This window comes from Corvus kubaryi, unplaced genomic scaffold (assembly GCF_017639235.1).
Source record: "Corvus kubaryi isolate FWS band 111438036 unplaced genomic scaffold, C.kubaryi_AGA036_p1.0 37322, whole genome shotgun sequence".
In the NCBI taxonomy this organism is placed as follows: domain Eukaryota; kingdom Metazoa; phylum Chordata; class Aves; order Passeriformes; family Corvidae; genus Corvus; species Corvus kubaryi.
The window spans coordinates 518,413-536,279 of record NW_024581101.1 but is presented as its reverse complement, the minus strand read 5'-3'; the positions used below and the strand labels follow the sequence as shown (position 1 = coordinate 536,279).

Here is a 17,867-nt window from a genome sequence, read left to right as displayed (position 1 = left end):
GAGTGCTAATATCAGAACTAAATCTTCATTTGCTGCAGACAAAACTGATTTAGGGAATTTTTTTAATCTTACCTGGGGTGGAAGTAGAGATGAACTGATTACCACCCTCCGTCATTTACTTCTTGGGAGTCTTTTAATCATGACTGCCTCTCTCCCTCCAGCCCAGTCACCTGGAGGCTGAAGGCACACCTTCCTGCTGGTCGCTGGGGCAGGTTGAGGAGTCTCCCATCTGAGGTCCTCAGACTCTTCTACAAAAATGCCCATGACTGCTGTGTTTTGTTTGTTTAAGAGCCTGCTGTTGAGTGTTTGGCTGCTTGTGGGATGGCATTTCCTTCTTTGGTCTTGGTGCTTGGTCATCAGATCAGCTGTGGTCAGTTGTGTCTTGCACATTTGAGTTCTTCTTGCCCAGCATAATTCATCCCACACTTTTTGATCTAATGTACCCAAACTACAGGAAGAAGAGGCAATCAAGATCCATATATTTGTCCCGATCCCTAGGGATGAGACTGGAAAAGGACACAATCCCTTCCAGAGCTGCTCTTCTGCATGGATGCAAACTCTTTTTTACTGTTTGCAGCTCTTCAGGGCTTCTTTATCACTTGTAGCTAAATCCATTCAAATGGAAATAAAACTGACAAAAATGAGCTGTACACCTGCCTTGGTTTAACATGCAATCCTCTGTGCTACAGCTGTGCAGAGTGTCTGAGTAGGCAGGATGAGTTATTACAGAGATCAAATTCACTTCAGCAAGTGGAATGGACACTTCTCTTGTGGGGTGACGCATCTGCGGGCTGTGATCGGCCACTCCAGGATGCAGCCCAAGCAGCAAACACTGTCGTCCAGCCCTTTGGAAATGTGGGTTCTCTGGCTGCTAATCTCCCAGCCTTGACATTCAGGTCCGGGAGGAGAGGCAGACCTGTCCTGCCTCCGCTATGTGCTTGACCTTTGCAGCAGTTGCTGCTGCAGAAGGACAGTCCAAGTGGCGGCATGTCCTTTAGATGAAGGCTGGGATGCCCTGCGGCTTCTGGAGCGTTTTCATCAGCTGTTGCTGGTTGGAACTGTGTGCTGTTGGAACTGTTGCCAGAATTGCTCTGATCTGACACCAAAGCCGTACAGAAATGGATTATCTCCTCTTAGTTGGGAGCATAGAACAAGTTGCTGATTATCCGTCCCCGAAGGGCTGACCAGGAGTCATTTCGGCTCCCAGTGCATAATGTAACAGCATCAGATCCTCTTGTGCATATTTGGTTTGCAGGCACTGGGAGAACTTGTGAACTCAGGAGTCCCATATCTTAATATATCCTGTCTAAATATTTGCTTACAGCACACATATGTGTGCTCCTGGAGGTCTCCCCTGTTGTAATGTAAACCATTAGGCTGATGCCAGTGTAGCAGTAGGAGATGTGTTTTCAGCACAAGGGAAATGCTTTTTTGTTAAAATGAAAAATACTTTGTGAGTTGTTGGATTCACTGTTGCTAAATGATTTTAGAGGTGAAGATTTGCTGGTTTATCTTAGATATGTTTATGGGCTTCATTGAGAAATTAGTGGGTAAAATTTTCTGGCCATGTAAGCATCTCTCTCCATGACAATGACATTCATGGGAAAGCTGTAACCGACTGTGGTGACATCTCATGCCACAGAAGCAGCTATAGCAGTCAGGGATTTAAACACCCCCTCCCTTTTTTTTTTAAATAAAATCCCTTGTGCCTTGTCTTATCTTCACAACTTAGTGCCTTCCCCTTCCCTCTCTTGGGGATTAATAACACTAATAGAATTAATGGTGACATTAAGACTGCATAAATGCTCAGTTCCATGTATTAAATTTGAACTTTAACCTCTTTTGTCCTTTGAGGCTGAAGCTTTCCGCGCCAGGGTCTGTGCTACCCAACAGTGCTTTGGGGAGACTGCTCAGCTGTTTTGAGGCATTGGAGCCAGGATAGGACATAGCCCATAACTCTTCTGCAGTGTTTCTGTTGTTCTTTTGCTTCCTAGATAAGATGCTCATATTTTTACCTTTTAAAGGCACATCCTGAATCTCTTGGAAGACGTAACTTTCAAGCACTTGTGCCAAGCCCTTTTCTGGGGGGAAAAATAGAGGGGCTGCTGAGTCCCACAAGCTCCTTGTTTCTCCTGCCCCTGTATTTCACAAGCACTTTTGCTGTTGCACTTAAAGCAAATTGTGTCCCTTTCTTTTGTGCACTCCAGACTTAAGTAAGGCAGCAAACTTCTGCAACCCTCATTGTACAGGAGTGAAGAGGGAAGTGTATGAGATGGTCTGTCTCTGGGCTGGGCTGGCAATAGGTTTGGTGTTGCCAATGCCCAGATGAGAGAAGGATTTGTATAAAATGGTACAGCGCGAGCCTGCATCTGGGAAACTATTAAATGCTGAGAATTCAGTTTCTGATCCAATCTCCCTGAATTTTCTGTTAGCATGTAAGATAAAACAAATACAGAAGTGTAAAAGGAAACCCTTTGGGGACAATAAGCAGAAAGAAACCAAACCCAAGAAGAAAGAGCTGGCCAGGGATCCCCAAGTCCATGGTGCACACAACCCCTCTGCTGTACAGGGAGTGGGCAAAAGGGCTGGAGAGGGATTCCTGTTTGTGGGCTCCATGTTTGTATTGGGCAGGGTAGCTTCAGACACAGAGAGTGATCAGGATGAGCATCTTTGAAGCATCCCAGGGTGCCCTTGACCTTCTAGTGTGAGCCCTGTGTTACTCCTGCGTGCAATGAATTTCTCCAATAACTGGTGTGTGGCTGAGTCCAAGAGACTGGTCAGGAGAACATCGGCGAAATACCTTCCAAACTCTGCTGAAACTGGAGGAAAAAGCCTGGAATACATTTCTGAATTTAGTTTTTGTTGTTCGAATAACCCTTTGGTTCCAACTGCTGTCTCCAGGTACGAGTTATCAGGGAGGTGTGCTGGTGCAGTGGGATGCACAGGCAGGATGTATTAATAACTGGGAAGGAGACAGAAAGGACAAGGGAAAGCTTTTGGTGTTCTCCTTTCTGCTGCTTCAGGCAGTGTGGAGGCAAACAGTGAAAGACGAGCTCCACAGGTGCCCGGCCTGCTGCTCCTATAGTTAGAATTTGGCAGCCCATCAGGGTGCTCTGCCCTACCAAAATAACTGCCCTTTGGGGACCTTAATCTCACGTTAACTCTTTTACTGGAAACTGCCTGCAAGAGCAGAGACCTGGGCCCTTGTCCTGCTCCTTTGGCAGGGTCTCCCCATGCCTGTGGCACCCAGGACTATGGGGTCAGTACATTCATCTCTGCCAGCACATTCATCTCTGCAGGAGGCAGCTCCAGGTGTGGCACAACTGGAGCACTAAGTGGACCTTTGCTGTGCCAGAGCTGCATGGAATTTGAGCTTCTGAATAAACCTGTGTGGTGGGAAGAGCTCTCCCCTTGCCACCCACCTTCAGGCAAGTGTGCTGATGACCACGGCATCGTTAAGCTACAAATAATAGAGTGGTTTGGTCTATGTTGCCACTCACATCAAGGTTGAAGGCACAGCCTTGTTCTGCCCTCTCCAGAAATGGATGGCATCAAACCTCATACCAACCAGGGCAGAAAATGTTGGGAAGATACACTTCAAAGACACCATTGTGGAAGAGGCAATCCTTTGGACTTGGTTTCGGATTGATGCTACCCGGGATAGGGAGGTAGTGACTGAGGAGAAGCTGGACGGAGCAACCACCAGCACACTTCCTTTAGAAAATCCCACTTGTGGGCTTTTCTTTGTGATTTCCCACTCACTGCAACAGCACTGAAATAAATTGTCTGTGCCTTGGAAGTTTGTTTATTCTTTGTTGTTGTTCAATTGGCTCATCTCCATCTGGAGGTTTTTAAGGAGATACATACACCACCACGATTTTTAGTCATGTCCATTGATGCTTGTCTGACAGCAGTGGGAGCCAGACTTCTTGTTTGGGGATGCTTGGAAAGATCCTAAGGTCAAGTTTAAGTTGCCACAGAAGCAGGAAATCTCATGGGGGGAGGTGAAGGGGGTTCCTGCCGTGTTGGTTAGGAAGAGAAAAAAAAAAGATACTAGGTCTTGTAATTCAGCAAAGACTTCAGCAAGGGGCAAAAGCAGTTTCTGTATGGGCTTGGACGGATCTTACGTTATCTCGGGTCAAAGCAGTTCTGCTCTTAAGGTCACAGGTAAACTGCTCTTATCCTTTTGGCTTTTTTTCCTAAAAGCAAAGATGCAGGCAACAGGCTTAGTACTTGGCCACAGGAAACTGTGCCTGGTGCTCTCTGGTTACTAATTGCTGTCAACCAGTCAATGAGCTATTGTTTGTCTGTTTAAAATTAACTCTCTCTTCCTCCTTCACACACAAAGGAGCCACCAAGCCTATGTCCGTAGTCCTGGTAGCTGCTCCCCTGGGTGCCCGTTTTGGTGGTGGTGGTTTGGCTTGGGGGTGTGATAACCCACTGGTGCAGGGCTGGAGCTACTTTATTAGTGTTTAATGTACTGTAATGTCTTAGTGTCCAGCCACTCACATGCTGGCTGAACAAATAAAGAGACAGCCCCAGCTGGAAGAGCTCTCCCTGCAAGTGTAATGAGGTGAGGGTAACTGAGGTAATGGGAACAAGAAAGACATCCCCACTTGTCAGTAGTGCAGGCCCTCCTCACACTCTGACAGCAGTGGGAAGCGAGGCTTGGGAAAACACAGTACGTGTGAAATACCTTAGTGAATGTCCCAGAAAGCTCCTTTGAGTTGGGAGGAGGTGGGAGGCAGCCTGAAGGAGCTCACTTCCAGGTGAAGTTTGGGCTGGGAACTTGGTGTATTGGTACCAAATGGATGTGGGGCAGAGGCCGAAGCACCTGAGAAATCACAGGTGTGTCTGAAGAGATTGAGGAATGGGTGCAGTGAAAATTAGACATGGGGGGGAGTAGAGGGAAGAGCAATCAACGGAGGAAGAACAAAAACAGCTGCAGAGAGGTGCACTGAGGAAGAGTACTATTGAGTTGTTGCAAGGAGGGGGATGGAAGTGCTGGGAATGATGGACCTGCTGCTTGGGGAGGAGGTAGCAACATGGAAGCAATGGGAGAAAACTCAGTATAGCTGACCCAAAATGGGAGATGTGAGCAGTGGCAGTCCCTGAAACCAGGGATGAGGAGGCTGTGAAGTCTGGGTTTATCCTGCTGCATGGGATGTGGCAGAGCAGGATGGACTAAGAGGGACCAAGGGCATTTCTCACTGTTTTACCTAATTCGTGGGATGACTAGTACATAGAGCAGCATGCAATGTGCTGCTCTTTGTTTCTTGAATCACAGACAGCAGTCTCCACATTGTTTGTCCTCCTCTATTGCTCCTTATTCTCTAAAAAGCTCAGTCTCAGTGTGATGGTGGTACGCAGTGCTGTGTGTTATCTTCTGCCCTGCTCTTCTGGACTTCTACGAGTCCCACAGTGCTCCAGAAACCAGAACTTCTTGAAATCTTGTGTTTTGGTGGTTTTGGTTTTTTTAACCTATGAGTCTGTGGCCCAGTTGTTTTTGTTGTCTTGACTTTCACTAATCAAGCAAAGTTTGGGGAGATGTTGTTCCTCCCAGCTCTGCAGCGTTCGCATACTGGGGCTGTTGGCTGTGACACTGGCAAGATTTAAGCCTGTACTTCTTCAAGCCCTGTGAAAGAGCTCTTCCCATGTCAATAAGTGCTAACACGTGTTTGAAAACAGGACAGATAAACAGCTTGTGGATCTGGCCTGCCCTTCCTGAGTTCATATTCAATAAATGTGTTAACACTACGTGTTCATTGGTTTCTCAACACTTCCAGAAGAAGATTGTTAAATTAGGGTTTGTTTTTCCCTGGTGGAAATTACAAATGCTGCATATGCAATAAAGGAAGTGAAGGCATATTAAAAATAATGGAGCACATTTAGAAAAAAATAATTGCTCTTCTCCCTTTGGACTAGGTGGCATGCCTTTGTATGGCTTCAGCCTCCAGGTGAAGAGAGCTGTGAAACATTTGTCTCTTTTCTCCCAAATTTCTTTTACCTGTCTGGATTGAGTTTTGCTTCACATGGTAGGAGCAGCTGCAGGGTGGAGTTTGCATCTGCAGATGCACCTCTGGAAAATGCTGGGACGGAGCTGGCACCAGCCCTTCCATGGCACAGCCTGCAAGGCCGTGGCTCGGGCAGGAGCATTCGTCTGGGAATCCATCTTGCTGTTGTGGACGTTTTATGAGTAGACCTTTTAAGGAGAAAATACAATTAATCTCTTTGTGGCAGTGTTCTCCTGTACACACTAAAAAGCATAATTGTCTATACAGACAAGCAAATGAAAGGTTTTGGTAAGACAGACGGCCCTTGATTAATCATAATCTGGATAACATATTAAGAGTATGCTCAAAAAGCTGGGTGGTAAATTATCTGAAACTAATTAATGGTGCCTGTAAGAATTCAGCATATTCAATATGCATACTTGAACCTGGTTTTATTTGGTTTTTAAGGTGTTTGAGTAATTGCACGTCTACCTGGAATCTCTTTGTGTAGTTCATTTGCAAACCTCAAACAGAATAAGGCAAATTGAAAACTCAGCTCTAAACTAAGGAAATCTGGTGCGTGGGAAATGCAGCATGTCTGGTAGCTTTTGGGAGCAGAAAGGTGTGTGGCAGCACTGGTGTCCTTTTTGGAAGGGCACCAGCACACCTGAACATGGCCAACAGACGGGTGCCTGTAGCAAGCACATTGGCTCAACAGCCTTGCTGAGCAAGATTGGATAAGACTTGACCTTTTTTTGCGCCGCAGTTAAGGTTTCCTTTGTTCTATAAAACGTGGGGGTTTTAGGTGCTCAGCCCTGGGTCACTGATTATTTGACTCTTTGCAGTGGCTACAAGAGGAGTAGGTGTGGTGCTGTGAAGCACTGTGCCTCTCTGTGTGAAAGTATTCCCTGAAATAAATGTGTTTTGCTCCTGGAGATAAATTGAAAGTACAACTTTACACTCCTGTGGTGGTCAGCTATGGATTCAGCCCTGAGGACTCTGCCTCTGGGGCAAGGCTGAGGAGGCTGAGGACAACAGTGCTCCGGTCCTGACACAGGGCAGGTGGTAGCAGGAGGCAGCTGACCAAGCAGTTTTGCGGCTTTTTTCTTTGTTGCCAGTGCACGTACAGGAACATCAAACCTGTCTGTGGGTGAAGGGGAGTGTGACCCTTTGGTGTGTTCATCTCATTTCCAGGACCTGCCTTTGATTTAGGTAGGACTGTGCCCTACAGCACTGGGCTCTCGTCAGCAAAAGCCCCTTTGTATGAAAATCCCACTCTTGAAATATCTGAAAATGTTAGCACAAGGAATAGGAAATCACTGCATCCCTTCTTACTTAAAAAAAAAGTGAATATTTTCAGATGATGCCTGTGAATCCAAGATCAAAAATATATTGGATTTGAAAGTCGAAAGAAGTAGATGTATTGTCTGGAGGTGGGATTTACTCTGTCTCGCAGTGGGTGGAGTGACTGTGTTTCTTCAATTAGCTCATGTATCTGTAATTTGGAAGAAATATTATTCTGAATTATTCTGGCAGTGGAATCTGATGTCACGTGGAAGCACCGTGCACTGCTCTCTTGCAGTGGGTTACTGGCAGGGCTGGTCTGCCCTCAAGCTGCAAAGAGGTAATACATCTTATTACCTGAAAAAAAGGAAAATGCCAAGTAACTATGGTTATGTTTCCCAATGTGCTCTTTTGAAGAAGGATTTGTTCAAAAGCAGAGACTTTTTTCCCAGGATTTTTATTGCAGAGATGGCATATATGTCATATCCAGTCTTTCATACCATTTCATGACATCTCTAGACTTTCACTGAGTGGTGGGCATTTAAATTCTACCCTGAAATTCAAAAATGTTAAAAGAATAAAAAGAACCCAGAGCTGTAGATTGTCTGACTGCTGATTACTCCCTTTTCTTCCTCTACAAGTTAATTGCACTGGAAATGTCATCTTCCTTTGAGTATCAAAGCCCATAGCATGCGCAGGATTAATTTTGCAATACAGACAAATTTTAAAATTGTTTCTTGGCATTAAGAAAGGTTTAGGGGCTCTGGTCCCACCGGACATCTCGACAGTGCTGGTTCCCTCAGTCCGGAGCTCGTCCTCCTGGGCATCGCCTTGAGTGAGAAGGTGACTTTGCATCAGCAGGACTTGGCTGAGGTGTGTTGAAGCAGTACAGCATGGCTTTGCTCCTCGGTCAGGTTGGACCAGAGCTGGCTGTCCATGTTACCCAAAGTGTTGTCTGTGGTTCATCCTCTCTGTGTAACCCAGCCGTCTTTGCACACTCTGCTCTTAGGACAACCAGGGAGACCTTCGAGCCATGTGCTGCTCTCACAGGTCAGTCTGTGAAGCCCTTCCCAACCATGTGTGTGCTTGTGCCTGTTTGTCGACAGAGGGGCCGACCATTGTGGAGGGAGTTTAAACAAGATAACTGGAGGGAAGACAGAGCCTGCCATCCCTCCAGATAGCAGTGTCTGAGAGAGCACCGGCAAAGTATGATTTGTCATCTGTGAAAAATGTTTGCGTTTGACAGCTTTTCACAGGAAGCCTGTCAGAGTGATAATTTAATGAGTACAGATTGCTTGCAACACAGCTGTAAAATGTGCTTTTACAGTGCTGTAAAATAAGCAACTGTGGCCTTTGTGTGTTTGCTTTGTTTGAGAACAAGTCAACTTCTAATACAAATGAAAGGTGGTCATTTATTTTACCCAGCAAACAGTCAAGACGTAAGAGAGGAACCTGCCATTTTTCTTCTTGTGGTGGCAAGGTTAATGTTGGGTTATGTTGGTGTTTGCTAATCAGCTTATTTCTGTGAAGGGTAGAATTAGTATCTAATTAGATATAGGGAGTTACTAGTCAGATTAGCATTTAACTCATAAAAAGGTGTTTCAGGCTTTTTTCTTCTTGTTGCAGACATCTGTGCCCGTAGTTTGCATAGAGAAAAGATTAATGTTCCTCCTGGCGCCCAAGCTGATTTTTTGATGCAGAGATAGAAACTGAGGATGCAGACTTATACTATGCCAGTAGCTACACTAAAATATATCTATATATATTATTTAATTACTGCTGCTGACCAGGTTAAGAGTGCTGTGCATTGCATGGAGGAAGGTGCCATGCACATCCCACTGCTGGATCCATCCCTGCTTGCTGGTGTCGAATGGCCCTTCATCCCCAATGCCATGCTTGACATCACCCCTCCCCACCATCCCAACCCCATCTCTACCCCAGGAGCCTCGAAGTGCCAGCAGTGATACCCAGGGGCCAAGCCACAGGTGCTGGTCACTGGGGCATCTTGTCTGGCACATTCAGGAATACAGGCATGAGCTGGCAGGGGTGGATGCTGACTCCATGCTGCAGACACACAGCCTCCTCTGCCCTCCTCCCCTTCTTCTTTGGGAACTGGCACTTGAGAACGGGTGTTTTCTGTCCATGAAAATGATGGTTGAAGCTTGAGCCAGAGGGAACAGCTTTGCGCGTGCATGCTGTCTCCTTCAGCAGTGCTGCGTTGGGCTTTTGGAAGTGCCTGGGTTTGGTGGGAAGTTTTAATTTCTTTTATTTACCTTCCTTTTGGGCAAGGAAAAGCTGCTGGCTGGAAGGCTGCAGGTACACAGGTATTTTCTGCCAATCAGATTTCAGGGTTTTTCTCAGGATAATTAATGAACATACCTGGTTCTAGCCCCCTTGAAAAATTGCTAAGAGATAAGAGCTCTAAAGCGTGGATACAGTTTATTCAACTTCCACTTTGGAGTGTAACCAATAAAATGAGTTTGGGCAGGAGAATAAATTGGTTGTAGTAATATGGATGTATTACTTAAGATAACTTTCTTGTCTTAAAACATTGCTTTGGGTTCTTTAGACTGATGGTTGGAGCTATCTGATAGATTTGCCATCAATACAATTTCAAAAATCTAATTCTTTTTAAGAGTTTGCTGAAACATCTGGCAGGTTTTGTGCCTGGTACAAAAGTATTTAAATAAACAACTTATTTGGTGATACTAAAAGGTCTGAGCAAAGAAAGGAAGTGAGCGTTCAAAATGATTAAGTGAATTAGAAATTAATATACACCAAGCTAATCTCTATAGTATAAACTCAACAGAAAAAAATCTTCCTGGAGAGGAAATGCCAGTCATGGGAACGAAAGTGGAGGTTCCTGCTGATATTGGACAGAGGACATGTTGGGTGTTTGAAATCAATCTCATCTTCCCTGGATCATTTCGCTTGTGCTCCTAAGAGGCTGCATTATATACAGACATGTCAGGCACTGAACCCTATGACTTTGTTCATCAGGAACTCATGGAATGTTTCAGTTTTTCCAGAAAATGTTTTCTGTGTTAGGCTTTGTTTGTACTGGAGCACTTTGAAGACGAAAATCTGAACTTCAGCATACTTTTAATGTCTTTTAACAAGGTTTAAATTCACACTGGGCCAAAATGTCCCCCCCACCTTCCCCCTTCTAACAGCTTCTGGCTCTAAGCATTGCTCCTTTGAGGATTTAGAAAACCACAGAGGCATGTTTTATTAAAAAATATTTATTGAATATGAGTCACAGAAAAGCAGAGGTCAGAATCCTCAGTTGCTGGTGGCATGCATTAAATAATCTGCTTCCCTACCTGGCTGTGCCCACTCCCCAGGGTGCCAGTGCTCCCTGTGGGGCTGGAGCAAACAGGCGGCATGGGAGGCTTTGTCCCACTGGCATCTACCTTTGCTCTCCTTAGCTGCTCCCCAGGGCCATAGAGCAGGGAGTTTTCTTCCAAAATGGCCCAAATGCTTTTGGCCTAGTGGACCCCTCCCCTATTTTTTATTTTATCTCATCTATGCCAAATCTCCAAGGCAAACCTTTGTGGCAGGGTAGTTTGTGCTTAGACCCATGTGCCAAGGCTGTGGTGACGTGGTCTTGGCAGGACGTTTGCTTTAAACTGCTTCTGAAGTGATATCATCATCAGGTCTATTTGTTATCAGTGTTGGTGACACATGTGGCACTGCCAAGACATTGCAGCAGCCACTTTCTGGGCTGTCCAGTGTTCCTGGAGAGTGAACCAAAGTGGGGATCTGCTTTTAGAAAGTGATAAAAATCTCAAGCCCTATCTGTCCTTTGTCATTTGAAAAATCTCTTGTTATTGTGCCAAGTGTTTAGCCCTTAGATTTTGAGAAAATTCTGGTGTAATTGTGGGGGTTTTTGCACTGCCACAAACATCTGAGGCCTCTTCTGCAATCAGGACCAATTGAGTAAGTGGTCAGGTCCTGCCTTGAGAGATGACAAACTTGAAAAATGGGAGAAAGAACCTGCAGGTAGATTCTTTAATTTGTTTTTTAAATATATTAAAATTTGTTCATTTTTGAGGGTGGTTTATGATAATCTTGGAAAATGAATTGTCAAGAACTGCAAAGAAGGACTCATTTGCGCAAAACATCTATTTAACAAAACCACCTTTTTTCTTTCCAATATGCTGTTCTTTGAAATTACATCTTTTAAGATGCCTAAATGGAAACATCAGAAACTGTTGCACTTTTTCTTGTCTTTTTGCTGACTCTTAATTATGATATTCATATTTGTATAGGAGAGATTTCACTCATACAAGTCTTCTGGCCTATAGGGAGTTTCAGGGATGAGTTTATGAAGAGTAATCAAAAATTTTGAGATACAGGCATTGTTTGAAAATTTTTGGGGAAGTCCTTTAATTTTCCATTTCACTTTGATGATGGTCTCGTTGTGCTGAATTCTCCAGTTAAGCAGTGGTTGTAGTAGGTGTGTGCAAACAGACAACCTGGTGCCCGTGTTTACCATATCTTCTCTCCCTCTTTCCTAGAGTTCTTCAAAGAACTGCTGGAGAATGCTGAGAAGTCTCTGAATGACATGTTTGTGCGGACGTACGGCCGACTTTACATGCAGAACTCGGAGCTGTTCAAGGACCTCTTTGTGGAGCTGAAGCGCTACTACGTGGGCGGCAACGTCAACCTGGAGGAGATGCTCAACGAGTTTTGGGCGCGCTTGCTGGAGCGCATGTTCCGGCTGGTCAACCCCCAGTACCACTTCACAGACGAGTACCTGGAGTGTGTCAGCAAGTACACGGAGCAGCTGAAGCCCTTTGGGGATGTGCCGCGGAAGCTCAAGCTGCAAGTGACGCGAGCCTTCGTGGCTGCCCGCACCTTCGCGCAGGGCCTGGCTGTTGCCAGGGACGTCATCAGCAAAGTGTCTGCGGTGAGCTCTGTCCCCTCACTGTTTGTCCCTGTGTCCCTTGGACCCATGATGGGCAGCATCTTTTCCTGTTGTCCTGTACCTAAAGGCGTTGGTGGTAGTTGAGTGCGGGTGGGACCCAGCTCCATCTATGTAGGCTGTGCTGTTGCGTGGTAGAGTCACATTCTGAGGACACCACTGTCCAGTACTGCAGCCCAATTCCCCAGGTGGATGCTTTCCTCCTGTTTAGAGAACAACAACAGCAGGAAATTAAATGCCTTCTGCAGTGGAAATAACCATGTTGGCTGTGTAATGGCCATATCTTCTTCTTAATATTGCCTTTAAATTACAGTGAGTCATGGATGCTACAGGCATCTGTTACAGAGCAGCTGATGATTTGCTCCTTGCTCCAGGGCATGGGGGAGAGGCAGTTCACATGAGCAAACAGCACTTCTGTGATAACAGTAAGCTAGAGCCATCTACACTGGGCAGAAGCCAATTGTACTTGGTGACACACACAGAGCACAAGTTAGATCTCAGACTTTTATAGTAAAGTTACTTTTTGGGGGGATAAACCAGCTGTGATGTGTTGGTCACTTAAATGTTTACCTCCCTCATATAAATCACCTCAGAGTTGTTTAAGTGGGGTGACTTCTTTTTTGACATGAGATTTGTCTTTAGTTTGAGTTGTATGGTATAGGGAACAGTCAATAATCCTGTTGAAGTGATTATGTAAGATAACAAATATTAATGATTTCCTTTTAACAAACTCAGCTTATTTCCTGTGGGCTGTAGAAGATTTATTGTAATCATTAATTGGGGAGAGAGACGTTTACTTTCTCTTTACATGGTTGTGTAGTAATAAAATGTGAGGCTGAAAGAGTAGGCAGGAGTTTGAATCACCCCAAGTGCCAGGAAAAAAAAAAAAACAATAGCTGTTCAGGTACTATTACAAGGAGAATGCAGTTCTGTAGGCAGCAAAAACAGCATTGTTAAATGAGATAATCATTTAACTTTCTTTGATTTATGGGGATAATATTAAAATACTGTCTCTGAGGATAGGGGAAAAAAGAAGTCTGCTTCCATGTTAATTTTTCTTGAAGAGAAATGAGGCAAACAGCTGGCAATAGGCCTGAACATGTGTGGCAGGGCAGAGAATATTAACAAGGAAGGAGTTGCTTGACTAAAGTACCCAGACTCCAGGAGTGAGTTTTAAGTTAGCAGGGGCAGGTTTAAGTCCTTGGACACCTTGACTCCCCACCTAATGGAGATGACTCTCAAGTTAGAATAATGTGCCGCTGGTTGAGGATGGGTGTGTAGAGCTCTATGTGTGACATGTGGGGTCACTCAATGAGACCACAAAACCTTTCAGCCTCAGGGATGCTGTCCTGGTGGGAGGGAGGAGTGGTACCAGATGAAGTGTGGTGTCTCTGTGCCAGGCCACTGGCAAGCCTGCTGACTCTGGCTTGGGGTTTCAGATTTGGTGGCACTTGTTTGTGGCTGTGTGGCAGCTCTTGTGGTCAGGGGATGGGGTTTTCACTGCTGTAGAGTGTGGATGAAATTTTTGGGTGGGAGGTCTGGCCATTAAGCCCCAGTACAGTTTCAAGAATGTGCAATTACTCGATAGGCAGTAAATGTGCCTGGGTGAGGGATTGTGTTTATGCTCCATCTGCTCAGAATTCATCAAAACGTCTCCAGACTTAACACGGAACCACAAGGGCTATGGTCCCCGCATCTGTTACGAATCAGTCGTGAACCCGAGGTGGCGTCATGATTTCTCTTTCCCTTTTGAAGATCCTTGAGTGTAGAGTTGCCTTCAACCCTAGAATTAATTGCTCAAGTGTGGAAAGCTACCCAGAGTCCCATGCAGCTGCAAAAATAGCTCACGTGCCGTGGACAATCACAGTTGCTCTACTTTCCACTTTAATTCCACAAGTTGCGCTGGAAATCCTACAACAGATTGACTTTTTCAAGCAGTAACAAAAGTCCCTGCTGTTGAATACCTAAGCTTTAGTTGCAGCAGTAGAAGGAATAATAAACTTTTCTGTAGTGTTTTAATCTCATTCAGTGGGAATCTAACATCACGTTTCTGCAAGACACAATGGGAAATCCTAGACGTGAGTTTAAAAGCTGATGTTTTTATGCCTGCTCCTCTGCGGTTGTGTTTTGGGGCTTCCCACATTACATATAGATTAGCCTGGCTTTGCTGAGCTCTATATAATGACTCCATTGACTTTTCTTCCTTATTATTTTTACTCAGGAGTTGTAGTGGAATGACTGCTTATACCAGGGATTAACTTGGGCGATAAGTCTTCATTCTTCTTTATGAAAAAATGCCCAAAGGAATGCAAATTAGTTTTACTTTTAGTGTGTTTTGTGACTAGTAAGTTAAAAACGTTTAATTGAAAATCTTCAGGAGGAGAAATACAAACTACCGCAAGACCCAGCTGTGTACTTTCCCGGGATACTATCAGGAGAGCGAAGAGCACTCTACAGTACAATGGCCTTGATGGCTTTTTAATGATCCTAGATATTTTTACTTCTTCAGTAGGGAGTTACATTTCGAGGAGTATTGTTCTTGCGTGAGTTTGGGAATAAAGGGGTAAAAGAAGAGAGATCACTGAAAAGCTGCAAGTACGCTTGATTTCTGAGCCAGAATGCTAGAAAATAACTTTAAATTCAGCCTTGAGTGGATCAAAAGCTGTACCACTCTGCCAGAATACACAACAGAGAGAAAGCTGTATGGTTTTGAGAGAAAGCAGAGACTTTTTTCAAACTGTCTAAACCCCACAGTTTCAATGCTCAAGTCTTCACCCCTCAAATTCCCTTCTTTGGACCCAATATTTTCTAGATCTGTTCTGAACAGCAGATCTGCTGTTTCTGCCTGTTAGAGACGTGCCCTGCCTCTGTGGTGGGCTGTGAGGGGCTGGGGGCCTCCAGTGCTTCCCTCTGTCCTGTGCTGGCACTGGGTGCTTTCTCCCTGACCTTCCTGCCCCTGCTTTCAGGAGACGGAAATCTGCCCATCCCCTAAATCACTCTCCTGCTACTTAGCCCTGGACAAGTGCTGAAGTCAGCCAGCTTAAATTGCTGCCAGCAGTGACATTTCCTGCCCTGGCCAGGGCTGGAAAAAAGGAGCAAATACAAGCCAGAGCCATGAGTGACTAAAAAAGGATGAGAACCTGCAACTGGGCAGTTCTCAAGCTGCTGAGATGTTCCCATAATTAGTTGCATGCCATTAAACCCACAGCCTGGTCAAGGGTCGTGACACCTTTGAGGGCAAAGTGCACTGTAGGATGCAGGTCAGCTGCAGGTATGGGGTGGAGGTCTTTGTTTGTGGGGGAAGAAGTGAAATCAAGGTCTAGGCTCCCTGACAACATTTTGTAGGGTCAGGAGGAGCTGGGAGGGGAGGTCTGGCTGGAGGTCAGTAGCAGAGGCACATGAAGGCTGAAGCATACAGCCACCCAGCATTGAATCCCTGTGTCCCCATGTCTCTGCAGACCAGGATGTGTGGTTGTGACCTTCTGCACTTGGCAGTGGTGGTGAGAGTTTTCTGCCCCCTCCCCCCAGGAAATTTATACTGATAAACTGTTGTTTTGGGATTCTTTTATCGCTTTACCCTCATGCCCTTGTGTTGTATAATTTGAGGCAGAACTGCTGGGAGCTCAGGTGGCTCTCAAATCACCTCCTCAACAAGCATCAGTGTGCTGAAAGCCGCATGAGATGTAACTGCCACCAAAGCATCTGGGCTGCTGGAAAGGGTGTTTTAGCCTATCCTTGGGAACCCTGAGAAAGGCAGCAGCTTGAAAGCTGTATTCAAGAAATGGTGTTTAGTTCGGAAGCAGAGTTATGAGCTGTATGAAATAATGCAGTTTCATATGAGGATTACACCTGCTTCCTCATCTGCCGTCCTCTGGAGACATTAGCAACCAAGAGGAGGCTGCTGGAGATGTTCCCAGTGGGTGAAGGAGGTCAGATTTCTTTGTATTGGCATTTCTGCCTTAGTGAAGTGTAATGGTAGCAGCCAAGGAAGGAATTTTCTTCAAACTGTTCATGAAGAGAATTGCAGAGGGGGCAGGTGATTGCCTTCCCACAGGTGCTCCAAAGCTGGAGCAGGAGCCCAGTGGCTTTTTACCCCCATTTTGCTCTGAGCTGCCTCATCTTGGATGAGGCACCTGTGGAGCACAACTTGAGCTGTTGGTTGACCTGTTCGTCTGCATGAGCAACCTGAACTGTGGCTCCTGTCATTTTTGGCATGGGTTACTGAATGTGGACCAGCCTGTGGCTTAGGAGAAGCAGTGATGAAAAAAAATAAAAAAAATGAATGAATAAGAATTAAGGCCTGTGTCATCACAAATAGTAGGTCACCAAGATACGGTTTTGGTAAAAGTTGTGCCCCTTGTAATTAGCATTTGAGGATCTAAAGGTTTAGTCAGAGAGCCAGGGTCCAGCCTCCCTCTGTGCAGTTTTTGCCCTTGGTTTGACTTAAGGGGAATGTGACTGTAATCCTTTTTCAGGAGGAATTTCATGTTCCTATACCCAAAGGCTGCAATATCTTGCTTGGACAAGAGCAAACCTTGCCAGGGAAGTGACAGAAATGGAATATGTTGCTTGCATGCATTGGGAAGGGACAGGGTGGGCAACACTTCTGCTATGTGGGCAACTAAGAAACAGCTGGGGGAGCCAAGGAGCCCTTTTAGTGTGTAGCAGAGGGACCTCCAAAGAGGCAGTGCTGTCCAGGCAGCAGGTTGCAAGCCATGGGGCCAGACCGAGGGGCTGCCGTGCATAAGGACATTTCCTTCCACATACCAAGGGCAAACATCAATGCAGAAAACAATACCAAGCACTTCTCCACATCAAAGATGACCCTGAGAAGACCTGCCAAGAATGTGACTGCATCTGCCTCAGCGCCAGCCATCTGAGGGCCTGTGCTAGGCCTTCAAAGCAGGCTGGAGCAGCAGTCAGCTCAGATTTAGGGCTGGAGTGCGTGGATGTGACTGTGGATTTGGAGCCTATGGCATCATGCAGGAGCACTTCAGTCCATTGGCATGGTTTTGGTTTTTTTCTTTCTCTGCCCTGCACTGTGGTTCTGCTGCTAATTTTGAAAACAATGTGAGGGGATAATTAAGGATGGTTTTGGTTGTAGATGCCCAGATAAATGTCCCTGCTGTTTTGCTCATTAAAGCAAACGAAATTCTCATCATGGTCCATGATGTCTGAGACAGGAAGAGGCTTGTTCCTACAGAGAAAAAGCTTGGTGTGAAAGGTACTTTGGTCCCGAGGGCACTGTGAGCAGGAGATGCTGACCCTGGCATCACTGTGTAAATGTTCAGAGGGAGAGGCATCTGCTTGGCTGGCACCCTGAGGTCCCCTGTGCCCCTTGTGGGCTGGGGTTGCTGTTGGGGAAGATAAGCATGGGAATGTTAAGATTGAGCAGCTCGAATGCCTGGTGGTGTGATTCTCGGGAGCTCTGCTTTTTCTCTTGGCAGTGTCCCATCTGGAGCAGGCGGAGCAAGCTGGAAGTACGGAACTGAGCATAAATGTACTCTTGAACTTTTCCTTGCACAAGATAACGCTGCAGCAGACATCACCATGGGTAGCAAGTGTTGATGAGACACAGAGTCATGCAGTTCCCAAATATCACTCTTAAATGTGTTCCTTTATGCAAGATCTCAGAGGCCCAAATCTGTGGTTGAACCAGATGC

The 17,867-nt window shown here is 45.6% G+C and overlaps 1 protein-coding gene across 5 annotated transcripts in view; it reads left to right on the top strand.

Annotated features, from left to right (window-relative positions):
- Positions 1-17,867, top strand: part of GPC4 (glypican 4) — a 233,684-nt gene that overhangs the window by 199,054 nt on the left and 16,763 nt on the right. For all 5 annotated transcript variants that reach the window (XM_042029140.1, XM_042029142.1, XM_042029141.1 and 2 more), the window contains one exon: positions 11,798-12,189. In XM_042029140.1, the coding sequence (XP_041885074.1) occupies positions 11,798-12,189 (392 nt within the window). The remainder of the gene's footprint in view (positions 1-11,797; positions 12,190-17,867) is intronic.